This window comes from Trachurus trachurus (assembly GCF_905171665.1).
Source record: "Trachurus trachurus genome assembly, chromosome: 24".
Taxonomy (NCBI): Eukaryota; Metazoa; Chordata; class Actinopteri; order Carangiformes; family Carangidae; genus Trachurus; species Trachurus trachurus.
The window spans coordinates 16,166,782-16,186,022 of record NC_139910.1 but is presented as its reverse complement, the minus strand read 5'-3'; the positions used below and the strand labels follow the sequence as shown (position 1 = coordinate 16,186,022).

Sequence of the window (19,241 nt, the reverse complement as noted above, 5' to 3'; positions counted from 1 at the left end):
GCCGTGTATTGCACGCTGGCTTGGTTTCACCTTAGACTCTGCCTCTGTGTCAGTCAAGCTGGACATAAGCCAGTCTCACATCTATGTTGGCGGTCAAATATGAGGCCGGGACCTCAGACCTTTTTTCTCAGGGATTTAGTCTGGTGAACTAATTCGCAGAGCATCTGTGTGTGACATTAGCTAATATGCACACAGTTGCTTTGAAGCAGTCTTCACCCTCGGAGCAGACTGGATACTGATAGGATTATGTTGAATTAACCTTACTCTATTTGATTTGTTTGTTTGTTTATGGGCCACATCTACTGTAGCGCTGCCTCCTCTCTTGTGTTTCTGCTCGAAAACTTAACCTCTGATTTCTCAGGGCCTATACGGGGCCTCGGCCTACATCTGGAGGGATCAACACGTTAAGCCGCAGCCTTTTAACCCTCAAATTCTGTCAATCCATTACAAGCACGTTCACTGCAGCTGCAGCTCCGCGTCATAATATTTTTGCAGCAGTGTCTTCCACTTTTTCCAGGAAGATCTTTCATCTTTGTATCCCCTAAATTCTCCAGGTTTTCTTGTGAATACAGAGGTGAATTTACAATTTGAGGATCAAAGAAGCAGAAATGCACAGTGTAGACAGTACTCTATTTTTTGTTTATTAAAACGCTGAGTAATTTCTCACACAAGATACACATTTTAAATGATCGGATGAGGAATTATAGTAAATATATCAACTGTGTGTGGATCAGTGGTATTTGAGGAGGGTCAGCAGTTGAAAACAGCATTTTCTTGACCTTGTAACATAATAAATATGTTTTCAAAGGTTTTATGTTCATCCATTGAGGAGGCGTAAGAAATTATGTGAACACTCCTACAGACTACACTCTGAAGAAACAAGATTCTTTTTGTTAAAGTTCCTCTATTAAACAATTTAAGAGAAGTCTATCAGCATAGTTTTACATTTCCCCTCTCACACTTCTCTCAGACTGACACATGACTAGATTGCAGCTGACTGTAGCTTGGTCAAACTCACCACTTCAGGCCATGGTCAGTCAGCGCTGAAATAAGGTAAATAGATGGTCAGGTTTTCACTAAAATACTGTGAATTTCAGAAAAAATACCCACTGGTTTCTACTGTTACAGTTCATGGGAAGGTTTCGCAATGATATACTGTATTGGTTTGGGTGGGTTGACCGTGTCAGCATGGACGAGGGTCACTGTTTCGTTGTGACATCATAGAATTGAGGAAGTCATTATGAGGCACAGTGAGACGCTGTGTGCATTTGGATTGAACATTTTAATCCTTTCACAGTATTTATACAGCACCTAGATATTTGATAGTGAAAAGAGACATTGAAATCGCACAAACTGGGGCTTTTGTAAAGACGAGAACTTTATTATCAGACATCTGTTCAGATACAGATACAGACACAGATACTCATTGATATGTGGGGGAAGTCTACCACAAACGCTGGAAAACTCACACGCTTCACCGTGTCAGCCCTATTATTGGGCTACAGGAAATACAAACCAGTTCTTTGTGATCATGTGAGATAAGAGGTGGATGTTGTAGCCATGACATCCAGTAACCGTTAAAACACACAAAGGGGAAACTATGTCCAAACTGGTACTGTATAAACTGAAAAAACTCTATCTCTCTAACATCAGATTAATGTCATTACCTCCCATTCAAAAGCGAGCTGTAAAATCTCGCCTCCTTTAAATACACTTTACTCCACTGCCGTGTTCTTCGATAAACCACTGTATCTTTACTTCCACCTTCTTGTTATGTTTGCAGTTGCTTGCTGTGCAATTGCTCGGCTGCGTTGTAGAGATTAGTGGGTGCAGTAAGTCGTGCACCCCTTTGGGACAGACCTTTCTATTCTGGGGGTAATTACAAGGCTTCCAGAGGGTGGGTAAGAGACCGGTAGGACCCTTTTTAATCCTGGCATTTAATTTGTGATGGTTAGGGTCTCATACGAGGGAAGGGCTGCACGAGTGGAATTTATGGAAATGGCCCCACCCTGACTGAAACATATGTACAGAGTATCCCTGTTGCCTTCCACCACATGATACAAGCCATAATATAACGTTCCCCCTTCACACATTCCTTTCGCAGTAGAAACTGTTTTTTATTTAGGGGCCGTCAGTTATGATTCAGCTTAGGGCTGGGCGATATATCGATATAAAAAATATATCGATATATTTTTTAATGGGATATGGAATTTGACCATATCGCATATATCGATATAGTTCAAATTTGCGCTGTGATCCTTGCTCCATTCAGGCTGCTGATCTGGAGCTCCCTGCACTGCTCGCAGCGCTCCGCTCCGCCCCTCCTCTAACTATTTTATTCATGCTCATCAGACCGCTGCTTCACCAGCTGACCGAGAGGAACGCACCGAGTCCACGTCGACCTCGTTGCCGTTAACGAGCCGAGCCGCGGCTCTAGAGGCTCAGTCAGCTGCTGTAGCAGGGCTGTTAGCCGTTAGCTGTTATTAGCCGTTAGCCATTAGCACGTCGTCCCCTGCAGCAGCGTCAGAGCTCCAGACCTCTGTGAGCCGCGGTGCTTTCACCAGATTCAGCTCGTAAGGTTCGCGTTTACCCCATGGATCTATGATAATATAATACATCCATGGTTTACACACGTTTGTTTTCACTCTGGTCCAAACCGTGGGTCCGTGAGTGTCACGTGACGTTTCCATGACGACTGACCGGAAAAGACGTGGGGCACGTCACGTGACTCCAGGTTAAAAAAAAAAAAATCTCTGAGAAATAACAGAGACACAAGGCAGTTGTTGTTTTTTAGTTTTTAGTGCAGACAATTGATAGTTTTTTTTTATTTCAAGAGTGCCTTTCTATAAGACTCTGCTATAGCTGGTGTTTATGTTACAGAAATGTCTTATAATAAATTATACATGATAATGACAATATTTTCAAATTTCCAGCCAACTTTTAACATTGATCTTAGAAGAGGCCTTATGGAATCACGCCTTCTAAAATCCATTACTCCATTACTTTGATTTCAAAAAAGGTACTCTTGTCAGGCAGTATTTATGTTTATATTTTGTTATTTGAGCAACTGAACATTTATTCATGAACCAGATGAAGAAACCTGTTTATTATTTATTCATTTGATTTTGCAACTGTTCAGTGAAATAGCCGGTTTCAATAAAACTACCTGTGACTTGTTATATTTGGCTTTAACTTTGACTGAACATTTGCTCTCACTTTGCGGAAAAATATCGGGATATATATCGTATATCGATATTCAGACAAAATATATCGGGATATGACTTTTGGTCCATATCGCCCAGCCCTAATTCAGCTGAGAATATGCTTATCATCGGTGCGCTGCAGAACTTTCTGTTCGTTTTCACAAACTCCAGAGATGCTTCATCACAACGTCATGGCTTTCTGGGGACATTATCATTTTCCACTGTGTCTGACCCCGTTTCTGTGTCTGACTGACAACACGGTTTGCACTGTACACACAGAGGTTAAAAACCAAAGTAATTTTATTTTCGATTGAACCAGAGAAACCCGGTCAATAAGCTTGTAATCACAGCTGAACTTTTCAGGGTCATCTACAGTCTGCAGCCAATCGGATTCCCATGCTTCCTTGTTTCTCTGCAAAGCTTCAGCTGCTTTCAACTTTTAACTTAATTCTTGTTTGTCAGAATGAGTGTATCCCTAATGCAATGTTTGGAAAGATGCTGCACTTCTCTTTGTGGTTATTGGAAGCTCAGAGGTGATTTTATTTCTGTTTATTTTTATATATTGCCTTGAGCTTTGTGTGTTATTATGATTTCTTTGTTATGCTGCCTGCTTATTCTAGGTCATGATGACACAAAATCATAAAAAGGCAACACCAAAGCAGCAGAAAAGTGTTACTGCCTGTTGAAAACCAGATAGAAAAGGGGTCAAGTTTTGTTTTTCTGCCCTTGCATGCTTAATAATTAACGGAAAAGTCCAGGAAAGAGAGAAAAGGTTCACACAAACACGTTTGGGCTTCAGTTTCTGTCGGAGTGTGGTTGTGCTAGAGATTGTTTAACAACTCAGCTGCTTCTTTAACCTCAAGTTTTAGGTTGAAAAATCCTCAACCTTGTCTTGTGACAGTTTGATTGCTTCTGCTCATCTGCTGTCAAGCTCCTGACCAGTCTGCAGCAAAACTCTCCAATACAAATGATACAGGACAATAACACAGTCCATGACAAATGTCACCATACTTTAGAGTCGCGTATGTTTCCTGTTGCATGTACCTGGCTGGTGCCCACAAGGTCACCAAAACAACCGTGCTGGCTTTTACCGAGTCTGACAGGGATGATCTGTCCCACCAGAACAGAAGCCGTCCATGGGAACGGGACCTGTCTGTTATTCCAGCTGCATGACTTTCTTTTCAGAGGCAGCTACCCAGGACTGTACGGCTTCCACTGTTATCCATTCATGACTGCACCGTCGCGGATCGCCATTGATGTCTGTAACACCAGCCCTGCTGTGGAGATAAAGCTTTTCACATGAGCTCAGCTTTCTTGAATCGAGCCACAGTGTCGCGCTTAATATGGGAACGTAAATCTAAGAGGCGCTTCACGAGATGACGTACAGCATCAGCCATCAATAGCATGTGACTTGGACGTGGACCAGAAATCTTTAAGCTGAAGGCAATTTTACATGTTGGCACCTGGAAGGAGAAGTTGAAGTTAGAAGAAATCATGTAGCTCGGTGCATGTGGCTTGATTTGAGAAAGGCAACGTGTCTGATGCTGAATGTGGCCGTCCGAGTGCTTGCTCTCAGCTGTGAAGGAAAAAGTTTGAAATCCCCTCTGTTTGATTTGTGACTTCCTTTTGGCAGAGGAGTTTCTGAGACTTGGATTGAATAAATCCATTGTCTCAGTTACAGTCTCAGTTACAGGCCATGTTATACTGTGTTCCTGCTACATTTTCCTATCAACTTGATTGGACTCTGCTGTGTTGAGTAACACAATATACATCAGAAAGCTCCCTGACGTCTTGTGTCTGCAATATGCATGGCTAACACTTGACTCACTTCTGAAGAACACACAAAAAAAGACAATTATTTTGTCAACACCTGCACGGAAACCTGCAGGGCCTGAACCAGGCACTCGACTTCTGTTCTCGAATGACAATATGTCTGATTTTCTCACCTCCTGTATGAACAGGGAGGTGACAGAGTAGTAATTAGTGCTTCCGCAACAGGGGCAAAGCCCAGGAAAGATTACGCAAATGAGTCTGCTGACGTAGAAAAAGCGTTGCGGCAGCCTGTCATGTCATTTATACACGTGATAATAAAAATGGAGAATACACCCTGGAGTTGAATTAAACCTCTAGGGCTGCTCCCTCCTCGTTAATGTTGGCAGGAAACTGCAACTTAAAGGGTGTGTTGCACTTTCAGGCTTTTAACAATGTCAGGTATATAAGATACTGTAACACAAGTGACCAGTCAGTGATGTTCAGCACTTCCTGCTCCTCCCTGAACTTCCCTGATCCTTTAGGAAGCTCTACCATCTGAGAGGGGATTTCGGTATCTCTATAGAACTTAGTGCGGAGTCGGACCCTGGTTCCTCCAGAGGAAACGGCATGTACAGTAGTTTGTTTTTCAATATGAATTATAAATGTGTTTCAATGACATTATTTTGTTGTCTTTGTGTACACCATTAATGTTGCATGTGGTAGTAGGAATCATCCTGTGTTATTAATGCTTGAAAGAATTTACATCATATTTTTAAAACAACACTCGGATGAAATGCTGCATTTTTTATTTTCACCGCAGAATGCGAGGAACGAAGCAAGAATGGAAGAAGTTCTGACTCCGTCGCTGTCAGCTGCAGCATTAATCAAACATTTTCGCCGTAGTCATGTAATGGGATTTTCTGTTAAGACAATAACATTTTGTGACTTCACTTATGCACTTAGTCACTTGGCAAACACAAGAAATGAAGGACCTGGTCTGACCTGACTGAAATAGTTCTTACATTATTACATTACCGGTTTGCATGCAAAGTCTTGCAGCAACAGGCCAAATTACTGTGACGTTGTGTGTGTGCTGTGCATTTCTTCCAACTGAGATACTACTAGTACTGTCTGTGACGAGCTTCCTGCATAGAAAACTAAATTCCAAACACATTTTCATCGCATTGGTGTTTATCCAGTGTAACAAAAAAATCTCATGATTTTGCAAAGTAGCAGTATTTATAGATTTCTGGATGCTATAAGCCAGTACTTTGCCGAGATGCAGGAGGTGACGCTTGCGCTGTAAATCATACGGGAGTGTCTGGGATTGTTTAGATTAAACTCCTCTGGATATTTCGTCTGTAGCTTCATCATAACCAGACTATGAGGATGATTTCTGCTCAGTGGGCTGGAGGGTGTTTTATTATATACAGGAAAAGTTTAAGCTACATGATTTAACGTATAGGTTTCTCTGTGGATGTTTCCCATCCCATCTGACTTTCCTCACTAACCCCTGTCGCACTCTCACTGCCTCCCATATTGTTCTCTCCTGCCATAATCCACATTTACATATTTTATACCTTTTAGCTCTGTTTTCCCTCCTGCAGCTCTCCAAACAAGCCCTCTCCAAACAAACCCTAAACAAGTTGTCCAAAGCCAGTGCAGTGGAGGGGGAGGGGGTGAGCTGGGCGGCGGCCACGGTTCGGCTGCATCCTATTAGGACTGGGAGTGTTGAAAAGGGGCGTGGCCCGCTGGAGGCAGTAACATCTGTGCCTGTTGTCCCCTCTGCCCCCACGGCATTCTGCAGAGAAAGGCAAAGAGACGGAGGTTAGGGAGGGAGTGTGGATACGCCAAGGAGGAGAAGAAGTACTTGCCGGCCAGCTGGCTTTGCAAACAACAGCTCATGCTGCATGGCGAGTTTATCCCTTGTTTGCCCCCCTCTCTCCCCTCCCCTCCCCACACTCTAAAACGGCCTCTCGTCTATCTGGGATTTTCCTCTGTGCTGATATTGACAGCCTCTGTGATTCAGGGTGCTTATTAGCAGCTCCGACCCCGAGCAGACGACTTTGAACCTGCGTGGATTTACAAAAACGCTGCGCAGGGAAATGCTGCTGTGCTCTGCTGCTGCTGCTGCTGCTGCTGCTGCGTGCCGTGTACAAGCATCGCTGCGTTTCTGTGGACAGTGGGACAGAAAGCTTGGCAGTGAGTTGAGGATATAAAGGGAATGCTCAGAGCACAACAGAGGCGAGCTCACTCCTGGACAGGGTAAGACGAGCTCAATGAATCTTTCCTGTTGTAGCCTGTAATCAAATGAGTGCAAGGAAACGGAGCGCAGGAGCCGGCTATCTGCTGACTGGAATGTGTGTGTGTGTTTGTGTGTGTGTGGCAGATAGTCCGAGGCTATCATGTCAGTGTGTGTGTGTGTTTGAATGAGGGGAGTTTGGGCTGATGGTTTCTTTATCACGCCCCAGGATACAGACTGGATTCCTCTCAGCAAGACATAGGTGATTGTGTCATGTCTGTCTAATTAGGAGGTGTCGGTGTGGAAAGCGGTGTTGCCGTAGTAACCGTGGGGGGAGGGGAAGGGGGAACGGGGAGGATGACAGGGCTGCTCCGACCCATGGGCCCGGGGGGCTGATTTCGTGGTGAGAGAGTTTTGTCCTCTGTATGCGGGGAATGCCCCTTAATGACAAGGCTGGTGCAGAGATAGGGTTAGGTGGTGGTAGAAATATGCGGTCACACACACACACACACATATTACACACACATAGACACACACACAGAGAGAGGCTACAGGCTGCTATACCTCCCACCGGCTTCTCTCTGTGGTTTGGCGAACGCAGCCCCGTTATCAGTGTCAAGAGAGTGTGAGAGAGAGAGAGAGGATGGCATACTCTTTTCCATGATGGGGGGGTGGAGTGCAGATAATCAGGTCAATGAAAAGGAAAGTCACCTTGAGCTCAGGAGGGTCTGCTCATTCTCCTCGCTCATTTCCTGTCATTGCCCGTCGTTCTCAGGTTGCACTCTCACTCCCTCGTCTTCTCTCAAGAGGAGGCACACAGTGCATGCATGTATGTATGTAAAACGCCATACGGGGACGATGTAACGGAGGACGTGCGGCTTTGTAATTCTGCAGGATTTCACGGTGGCTCTGAGTGACGGCGAGCGAGATTTCGCCCTGTAATCCTTAATGGTTTGGATATTTGTTTTTGTCTGCTGAATTAGAGGGACAATCCTATTTTCTCCCCCTATAAACATCCCGAGCAGATTAAAAAGGAGGGTAATGTGCGGTGGAAAGGGGCTTACATTAAATCACCAACCCACCCAGCTTGCACCGGTCACCCACTGCTCTGGTTACCATAGCAACTGAGGAAGAGGTAGGGATTTTTTTTTTTTTTTTTAAGGAAACGCTGCAGCTCCAAAGTATCCTGGAAGAGATTACAGCGCTCCCCACACCCTATTTCTGATGAACTGAGAGGTCGAGGCTGTTTTACTGCTCAGAAATACGCTTGTGACTAATGTTGGACCGTATCCAGATGTGGTGCAGTCTCAGATAATTATGTGAACTCTCTCTCCTGTCACACACAGAGAGGGAGATCACGATGGCGCCTCTTGGTGCTGTTTCCAAGCGTTCATTTGTTTCTGTCTTTTGATGTTGATAAAAGTGCAGACAGAGCCTGGAGATGACTAATTCGATGATGGTAACGATTCTCCTCTCTTTTCTGCTGATAAGCAATGACTTATTGATCCTCTGCTTGAGTAGCTCCCAACCTGTCAGACTAAATCCATGCAGCTGTAGCAGATGAGCTAAAGTGCTCCCTCATCAGCATCACCCAACATGTTTAAAATGGATGTTACTCATTATATTAGAGGGATTTTTTTTAAACATATTTTTCAATAGGAAGTCAAAGTTTCATCCACTTTTTTACCACCTGCTGTTGCAGATGTGGATGTTTCAAGCATTCACCCATTACTTTTATCTCTCAGTATTATTCTCTAGTTCAACAGTTTATCGCATACTTTATGATATCAAACCTGTATTCATTATTTTGTTGTGTTGCAGTTTACACAAAATATGGATTACATTTATAACATTTTTTTCATTTCCTGTTTGGAAATCACTTCTCTAGTTGAGTCTGCATTTATTACAACTAGGCCTAGATGCTCCCGGTAGGGCTTTCTTCAGATTATCATTGTGTGCTTCCCTGATTGTGAAGTGCTGGATACAACCGACAGCTCATTTGATACCCTCCTCCCACAATAAATTCAAGTTCCTGGATAATCCAATCTTAATGACAACGCATTGTTTTCCCACCATCTGCTCACTGAATAATATGTTTTGGTTCATTACATTCAAGGCAGGAGCTGCACATGCAGAACGTCCGCGACATAGTGGGCAAATATCAGAGTGGAAAATTAGTAAACGCCTGAACTAGCATGACAAGTACAGATCATTAAAGTTAAGCTGCTGTTGTGAAATAGACAACTAGTGTATGCCAGATGTGAACATCTGTGCTCTGTGGTAATTTTTTTTTCTTCCAATTTGTCACAATTGGGATGCCTCACCATAAAGACAACTTTTTCTTCATGTGCTATTTTTAGACTAAACTGTTTTGATTGGAACTTAGCCAACGAGCTAAACCCGGATGAATAAGACAAAACCCTGGCAAGCATATTGTCTCATGTTTGAGTAGTCTCCTTCTTTGCCCCAAGTCTAACCTCCACTTGAAGGGTTGACCCGAGGAAGAATGCTAACATGTTGAGAGTGGGGGGTTGGAGAGTCTGTCTGCAGAACGAGTTTGACAACCTCTCCTGGAAAGAGCAGCAGCCTTTTAACCTGCTTTTTAATCTCTGTCCTCCCCAACATTTCAGCCGCACACTCCCTAATCCTAAATGGACATTTTTTGCTTTGTGCTATAACTCTTTTGTGTGAGACTCCAACTAGGTGATTGTGAATTCCCCTGCAGGACCGTGCTCATTAGTTCAAAGTAGTCCGGGAAGTTTCTCTGTGGATCCATGGTATAGTTTCTGGTTCTGTGCAAAACATGCTACTCTAATACGCAGCTCATTAAAGTGCAAAAGTCAAAACAAACATATGGTGAGTCGGCCATTAAATGGACAATTTCCAGGCTTTTAAATCATTGTGGTTTCTTTTAAAGGGAAAAAGCTTGTAAAAAGCTGGAAGGTACCACAAATTGGATTCACCAGTGATTGAATCTTTCCCAAGCAACACAACAACTTTACTGACAAACATCTATCAGTACTGCATTTGCACAACCCCTTTGTTCGTGAAATAACGCAGCAAGTTCCCAGACCTCACATGTCAACAGTTCATATTATCAGAGAATCTGCTGATCAAACATCCAGTACGGCACGAGAAGCGAACGCTGACTCAGTCATCTCTTATCACAGCTTCAATCTTTCTTCTGTTCCTCTTTTATGTAAATTTTCGACTAGATTATTAACTTTGACTATTGGAAACAGGTGTGACTAGAGATACAGAGGCTGCTCTTGAACTAATCTGAGTCATCACAGACTGTGACCGTGATACTGTTTCCAGATGAAACGTGTGAAGACCACGAGGACGACGATTAGATTACCTTTGTGTGGCATGGTTTACAGAGTTCCTGTTTAGCCGGACCACACCACAGGTCAGATGGCCGGGTGATGGAGTTTCCCCATTTCGCACGAACAAGCAACGTTGAGAACTGAAGTGCTTCTTATTTACTTTTTATTTTTCCCCACAAAAAAAGTACCTGGCTACAAATATAGGGACTCTTCAGATAAATCTACTTTCCATAGTAGAGAGTTGACTTTATTGCCTTTGCGAGCCGAAGGTCAGACTTTTCCTCCGTAGACACACTCCTGTGAGCCTCTAACTATTTTGGTTAGGGAATTAAATTTACATTGTTTTACATTGTAGTCAGCTGTGATAAAGATCTAGAAACTGGATAAATCTTCAAAATGAGTAGAAAGGGACTGGATCTGCAAATAAGATATGTTTTCCCGCTTATTAATAAATTGCTTCGTCTGTAAAATGTGTAAAAATCACTTTCCACAGCCCAAGGGAGATAAATTTTAATATTTTCAGCCTGCATAATTATTTGTTGGTCATTGCAGACCCAAAACGTAAAGCCCTCTTTACGTTTTGGGTCTGCAATGACCAACAAATAATTATGCAATAATATTGATGAAGTTGAATGAATTCCCATTTGTTTGTTAAATTGTACTTCCATTAATAATAGTGATTGATTAAATATATAGCACAACCAGCAGCAGCTCCCTTTACTGTTGTTTAGAAATCAACACATATATATCAACCCACACAGACACACTGTATGTCATCATGAAAACTGGGATAACCACACCAAAGGAGTCACATTACATCCAAACATATGTAATTCTTTTCACAACCATCCCAGCTCAGACAAACTTGGTTACAGTCAACAGTCTCACAAGATGTGAACTTTGTTAACCCTCAGCCATGTGTGTAAAACGTGTCAGCTGGTGGAAGAAACGCTTCCTTTGTCTATCTCCTTGCTGATACCCCTTTCTCTGCGCGCCCTCTCTCCGTCTCTGTATGTTAATCCTGTAATCTGAGAGCCACTCACTCACTACTCCCTCGACCATGTGACAATAATGCTCCAGGGCCGACGCCTTTGTCATATCTTGACACGTAATCCTGTAACATGGGCACACACACACATTTACACATCAGGGGCCAAAAGACTTTGTTACTGCTTTCAAACACTGAGGACAGTTTTGACGGCTCTCTCTTGTTTGAACTGACCTCAGCTGAGAAATGATTGATTTTAATCTCCTCTTAACCTGCCAGTCAGCATTTTTATCATGCCCCAGTTGTTTTCTGATGTGTGTCCAAGTCTGCGTGTGTTTACTCATTGTGTACTGAGGGTGCCATTAAGTAATTGGCAGAATGAGCACTCTGCATGGCATCCAGCTGTGCAAGACAATCGGGCACCACTGTGCCATTTGCACCGTAGCTAAATCAGAGACAGTTTCACAATTTGAAACACCGTGTTGAACATGAACACAACTGCCAAATAGCTACTACAGTCTGGGGGAGTAACATAGTTGTAACTGTTGGTTAGCTCTTGTCAATATTAACTTAGTTTGACCCAAGAGTGTCGTCATTTATGTTTTTCTTCCTCAGAAAAAAAGATGCATACTACATCTCCTTTGAGAGCATTTTGATTGTTGTTATTGTTGCATATCTCATGGTTGTGAACTCTTCTCTTGAGTAAAACAGTTTTGAATTTCACGAGTTAAGCAAGCAGTCTGTTTCCAAATGTGGGTTTCTGGTTGATTTTCAGCCGGGCAGCTCAGGCTCAGGCTCGGTGTTTTGATGGAAGGACTACCATTAGTCCTCACAGTTTGACTCCTGAGCCTTTTGTATGCAGCTGTCCACATTGATCCAAAATAAATTACCAAGTGCAGTGCACAACAGTCGCGGGGGTTTCCAAAACTCCATAAGCCTCTGGAGTGAAGCGCACAGGAATCCTTAAACCATGAACTGTGACTGCTGGCTTTTTTTTAATGAGCACACTTTTTTTGCACGTAGTAACAGTTTTTTAGCTTTTTCTTTGCGTGAGAAACAGTTTTTAATGGAATAGAGTGAACCAACTCTGCCCACAATGTCAAGTTGCTTTCCGTTGGAAATACTCTGATGACATGATCATCAAATCGCAAGTCTGATCCATCCCAAATCCTAAATCAGAAAAGAAGATTAAACTTCTGTGCACCAAATGCCTCTCTGCTCCGCCTATAACACATCTGCAGCTATAGACATGCTGAAGCACTCGGTCAACATTGGTTACAATCATTTTCATTTCTCTTTAGTTAAAGCATCTCATGAAATGCTGAATTGAATTCAGTTTTTGATGCAACACATTATATGATCATTTGAAACCATATGTTATGCACATGATGAGTGTAAGTGCCTAATATTGTTTCAGCATTCATTCTCATCATGATGTGCTGCAACTCTTTTGTTAGCAAATTAAATTATATGGCAGAAATAGATTGTATTACCTGGTATTGTGCAGCCCTAATATAGCCATAATGCGTTATTGATTCCATTTCCTAAGAGTAATTTCATTTTCACACAGAGGTCAGAAGGTCAGAGTCGAGCAGAACAGTGTCTTTATATCCACATCCTTATTCAAGGTTTTTTCCCCACATTGCTCTTGGCCCACATTTTTCTCTGCTTAATTAGAAACATGGCAGGAGAAGTGTTCAGCTGTGTCTTGTCCCCACCAGTATTATAGTGTGGTCTGTGATACGGGCAGCCATTAGTGGATTAAGATTTAAAAAAAAATTAAAAGTAAAGTACATCTCAGAGCCAGAAACTGCTGAGAGATGCCAGCTGGTGCAGAAGAAGGTATTTCACACATCTGTTTTCAATACTCTACTGTCCACTGTGTTCTCTCTCCAAGGTTGAATTCCTGCTCCAAGTCAGGCACATGTCGGGTTATTAGCATCAGCTTAAAGTTGACCTGTTCTTATTTATAAATTAAAAAAAGAAGGTACCTATTTATGCCGGCAATTATTTAATGACAGACTACATGATTGTAGTATTTAAGTGGGTCTACTTTGAATAAAAGCTGGTTTGTGGTTCAACACAAGTCTTTGCTTTATTTCTAAGTGTTTGCATATGGACAGCTCAAATTTCACTGCAATGATCAATTATTGACCAGTTAAAGATTTTTAATCTATCCTGCTTTGTTTCTGTCTGTGCTGAAATACCATTAAGTAAATAATTAAAGTGTTAAAATAAGTGTGGACAGGAAAGGAGGTTGAATAAAACAGACAGAACTAAACAAAAATAAATGTAAAAGAGACAAAGAAGAGGAGACAGATTGATGAAAAGTGTCAGATCATCTTTGAATTCTCGCTCTCCGTTCTTCATTCCTCTTCGCACATGTTTAGTAACGTGAGACTCTCTCTTGTGTTTAGCTTGAGATGCTGTTCTCGACTTCTGCCTTTTCTCCAGCCGACCTGACAGTTGAGTTGTGCGGCAGGTTTTTTTTTTTTTTAACGGAGAGGTCTCTGCGCAGGCACCATGCGAGGGCTCGCACTCACTTTACAAACACTGGGATCCTTTTTTACAGTCTGGACTCGTGCCAGGTCATCCACTAAACCACATGGTCAAGAAAACAACAAGGCTATCCAAGGATAGAAATCTCCTTCAGACAAAGGGAGAAGTGTTTGTATGAATATGGGTGGGCGGGTTTAATTATTGGACGTGTATGAATGAAGAAGTGCAAAATAATCCGCCGAAACAAGCTGCTTTGTACTATAAGCAGGAAAAGTCATGATGTTTCTCCACCGCAGTCCAAGACTCTATTTATGTTAGTAGAAACGGTATTTGTCTTGATTATGTGGAAAGTGCAGCTGTTTCATAGCTTCATCATCATCATCTCGCACACTGTTAACATTTCAGACGTGCCTAATACGAAGATAATTCCTGGTATAACCATTGATTCTGCTGGCTTTTACTGATTTAACAGATAAGGGTCTGTTTGACAGGTTAAGTTACACATGCACGAACTGCATAGAGGTAGTCTGTGTTGTCTCTCAGAGCGAGCAGGTGACAGTCGAAGGTGTTGTTGTATGGGTGTTGTTCAGGGTCACACAGGGCTCACCTGGCTATGGGAGGAATGTCCTCTTGTTCCAACAGGCCTCTGTTATGTTGGCAACCTTGACCGTCTGACAGACAACCAACCTCCAGGGGAGGGGGGGTTATTATCAGAGCACTCACGTCTCACAGGTTAACAGTTACCACGCTCGACACAAAGTCTTCACATTAAAACACAGTTTGCATGTGCTTAAAAGCTTCCTTGTCTCTTTGCCCTCTTTGTGGTTTCTGTGTCTCTGCGTCCCCGACACATGGCCGAGCTGTGGCGCATCCACAGGTTCCTGAGTTCTGGACGGGGACCAGCGCGGTCTCGCTCCGCCTCAGGGGTTTGTACAAAGTTTACAGCTCGCTTTAGCTAATGGAAAAGATGGGTAGTTTTGTGGACTAATATGGTCAAAGAGGGCTTTGAATGGCTCCTTCCCTTCATACTAGAATAGATGGTGAGCGTGAAGCCGAGCGGCTGCTGCTTAGGCCTGTGGTAGTCTATTTGGAAAAGTCAAGGATGTGTCAAAATAAATACACCGTGTGTGTGTTCATGGAGTGAGCTGGTGTGTACTTTACCCCACGTTTGGCCATTTGTCCCCTGGCACTTTGTCTGTGTAGTACACCATAAGCTTGTTCATTCATTTAACATTGTGTATGTTTATTCATTTGCTGTCTTTATTTAGAGCAGAGGGATTACTTTAGTAATGACTTAAATTTTGCTTTTGTTAGTTTTGTTTTGACAGTTTGTGCAGTAATTGGTAGTTTGTCAGCCAGCATGAGACAGAAGTTGTAAAGTGGACTCTTGTGTGTGATCAAATGGTCATTGTAGCAGTTCATTATTAGTTTGCCTTGGAAGCAAATATTACATTGATATATGTTTTTTTATCTTTGTGTTTTGATCCTATTCCTTTCTTGGGATTAGCTTCTTTAGTTTTTTGTTAGCATTGGTATATTAAAGCAGGCCTGTGTCAAGCAAAGATTAAAGAACTTCTTAGGATGAAAAACGAGGTCTCTAGAGTCTGTTCCAAAATGTTAAACCTACAGCCGCTGGTTACAGGAAACACAGATGAAGCAAAAAAAAAAAAAGTGACTAAAATAGGACAGTGATGGCATCAGGCTTTATTTAAGTAGACCACAAAATTTACTTTTTATAAGCAGACTCTATTTAGACAAAGTCGCCGTTGGAAATGTCCTCACTTTCCCTTTTGGAAAGAGATAACTTTAGCTGTCGTCTGTTGCCTCAGCCCACTGAGCATAGAGAAGATGAGGGAGCTGACCTGACCAGGTTGAATTTAGAAATGCACTATGCGGCATTATGATGCATTCTGTCCGGGGCGAAGCCTCTGACTTATAGGAAATCACTGGGAAAGGTCAAGTGAATGTGGTTATGTTTCGGCGGGCTGCCGGTCACTAAGAAAAGACGTCCAGAAATTCCTGCAGGTCAGCACAGCCTCTGTGGTTTATGACACTTGGCATCACACCGCTGGATGCAGCAGGGAGACCGGAGCGCTGTTTTTGTGACATTGCTGACGACAGTGTCCTCGTGGATATCTGAACACCACATCTTTTATTTGCTACACAGCGGACGACTCTAGTGCACTTATTATCTTGTCCATTATCCCAGCATGGAGTCGAGCCAGCGGCTCAGAGAACACGTACCGCAGCTGTCTCCTCCCTCACACACTGTGTTTGTGTGAATTAGTAGTTTGTCACAAACCAGACCAGTTTATGCTTTTGCTAGTAAGATTTTAGCACTGTCTTGTCCTAAAATCTTAAGTTTCTAGCTTTAGTAACAATTTAAGCTTCCAATGTTTTGATCGTTGTAACCTGAGGACCAAATGCACATACAGTTTTATCTGATTCCAGGTTAAAATATCCTCAGAGGAGACGATCAAAGGGCTGTGACATGAACAAGATCCAGAGTCTACAGCCATGGTAGCGGCTCTGTGAGGCTGTACTCTGACACAGCAGTGGTACGGCTTGAATGCTAAAGCTAGCATGACAACATAATGACAGTGACAATGATAACATGCTGATGTTCAGCAGATAATATATCAAAGATGTTCACCATGCAAGTTCAGCATGTAACCGTACTAGCATTTGTCTGTCAAGACATTTCATGCAAAGAGCATTTGATGGTAATCCATCTAGATGTTGAAATATTCACTCTAGATTATAGCTGTGTTGACAGATATACTTACATTGCCATCTCTTGAGCCCCACCCCTCAGCACGACTGAAAGAAAAAAAAAAAACCCATCAAAAAATACCCTTAAGCACTGGGAAACCTACATAACTGGCGATGCTGTCAATCCGGCTGGCTTGTCATCTGGCGGAAGGAAACTTCCTGTAATGCGCTCAACCCTCCTCAGCAATTCTGTTCATTTATGACAGCTGATCTCTATGTATTTTTATCCGTGATATACAGGCGCGGCGGAAGGGGGCAAGAGTCCAAGAGGATTGCACACATTTCCTACGCTGCTAGTAAAGCTGCAGCTGCTAGAAAACAAACCAAATGTGTGATTGTGTCTTCTAAAGGAAAAGGAGCTGGTGGTGATGACGATTGAGGCAGGGTATGCTCGAGTTTGATGCCGACTCCAAATGTTGTAAATATCACCTGTCATTCAGACAGCTTGCAGGCCAACTTAGACGCCGTTTAAGCATCTCAGGGTTTACAAGAACGACTGTTGTTGTTGCTCTTAGCGCCTGTGACCAAGCCGGTCTCCAAAACAACAAAAGGCCTTACACACCTCTCACCGCAGTCTTTGTAAACACACCCTTTTAATCAGTACTCATTAGGTCCTTAGAGGAAAGCTGATGCTGAATAGGGAGGAAGGGGAGATGAAAAGGGTTGAATAATACGCTAATCCTGGCAAATTATGGTCTCCATTTCAAAAAATCACACTCTCTTGAGACGCTATTGTGAAAACAACGTAATTAAATCTGCAGTGTATTGTAGTTTCCTCTCAATAATGATGACCCTGGGCTTTTATTCATTACCAGAGGCAGAGGTTCATGTTCCAAGTGTAAAAGCCTCATGGTCTTAATAGGGCTTGTGTCAACCGGCTGCTGAAAAGTTCCACTAATGACAATATGTCCCGAGCCAGTTTGGCCCAAGGGTTGTTATGGGGATTTGGATCATCGAAGAGAACAGAAAGTGTTAGTCTCTGTATTTGGTACTGCTCAAATTGATACATCTTTGTATTTGTGGAAGTTATTATTTCCTATTCAACCGTCTCTGGGAAAACTTTGTTACTTCTGTTACTGATTTTCATGAATGCCAATTTAAAATCACAAACTTAAGTGAAGACTCAATCGTGCTTTTTTGAGGCTTGATTCGTGTTTGTGTTTCCAAACTCATCGTCTCCCCTCGTCGTGTCCGCAGTTCTCTCTGACGGAGGCCGAACTCTGAGGTGGAGGAGGCTGTAAAGAGGCACTGAAGGAGCCTCTCCCACCCCCTCCCTACCTGACCAGCTGGACCCAAGCGGACAGCCATGGCTCCTCGGAAGCGCGGCGGCGGCGGGCGAGGTGGCCTCTCCTTCATCTTCTGCTGTTTTAACAGCAACGATCACCCAGAGATCACCTACAGGCTGCGGGAGGACTTTGCCTTGCAGGCCATGGAGCCGGCGCTGCCGATGCCGGGATACGACGAGCTGGATGGCATGTTCTCCGAGTTGGTGGTAAGATAATCAACAATGTGTCCATTCATGTTTCAGTGTAGATCTTTTAAAGCTTGTTTTAATTGATAAAGTGGGTGAATCTGAGTTGTCTGTTAAGCTACAGCCTGATGTAGATTATTTTGTTGTGCTCCATTGTTACACAAAAAACGATTAAAAAAACATCACATCGTTGCACTGAAGTAACCCCACCTACGCCATCCTGCTGCTATAATACTCAACAGTGTCCACGGCTGAAAATAGTCCCCAACAGAACAGATACACCGTTTACTCCTGTTTGGGTGATGTCAGCCAAAAACTACAGGACCCAGCTGTTTTAGCCCTTTTCAAAAATGAAAATATACATGTTTGAGCTGCTTTTTTCTTATTTTGACGTAGCTGGGCCTGGGGCTGAGCACCAGAGACAGGGAAGCAAAGCGGGAATGTATTACAAACATTACACATCGTGGGGGATCTGGTCTCTTTGTGGCATTGAAAAATAACGTCACTTATCCTTCAATAAACCCTCATATCAGTTTTCTGTTCTTCTTAAGTCAGCTTAACAACTCAGAGTGATGCATATCTCGTGTGAAAGAACCAACTGTTGTAATAATGTTCAGCCTCCTTTTGTTATCAGAATATAATTGATGATTGATAATTAGCACCCCTCCTTTGATCTGTTGCGCAAGATTTTGGAGTTGTTATTGTCGTAGAGCTGATGGAGCAACAAGATTAAGATATTAACACTAAAAAACACAGTCTCTTTTACTGAATTTGCACTTCAGCCATTGCATTTCATCATTATTGAAGTCTGAAGAGTCTCTGACATATATTCTTGCCTGATTGTTTACTCTGTTACGTCTTGAGACATTCACAAATGAACCGTCACTTCCTCCCTGTTTACACTATCTGGAGAGGAACGGGGCCAGGCTGCCATTCTTCCTCTGTCTTATTGTCACTTCTAATTTGCCGTGCTCTCCTGTCTTTTCTG

At 42.8% G+C, this 19,241-nt stretch overlaps 1 protein-coding gene across 3 annotated transcripts in view; it reads left to right on the top strand.

Moving 5' to 3' along the window:
- Nucleotides 1-19,241, top strand: part of LOC311007859 (disheveled-associated activator of morphogenesis 1-like) — a 51,564-nt gene that overhangs the window by 9,659 nt on the left and 22,664 nt on the right. For 2 of the 3 annotated variants that reach the window (XM_084001223.1, XM_084001221.1), the window contains exon 2: nucleotides 17,980-18,274. In XM_084001223.1, coding sequence (XP_083857349.1) covers nucleotides 18,089-18,274 — 186 coding nt within the window. In that variant the 5' untranslated portion in view covers nucleotides 17,980-18,088. Of the gene's footprint in view, nucleotides 1-6,697; nucleotides 7,221-17,979; nucleotides 18,275-19,241 lie in introns of those variants that run through there. The other variant, XM_084001222.1, reaches the window with a different exon arrangement.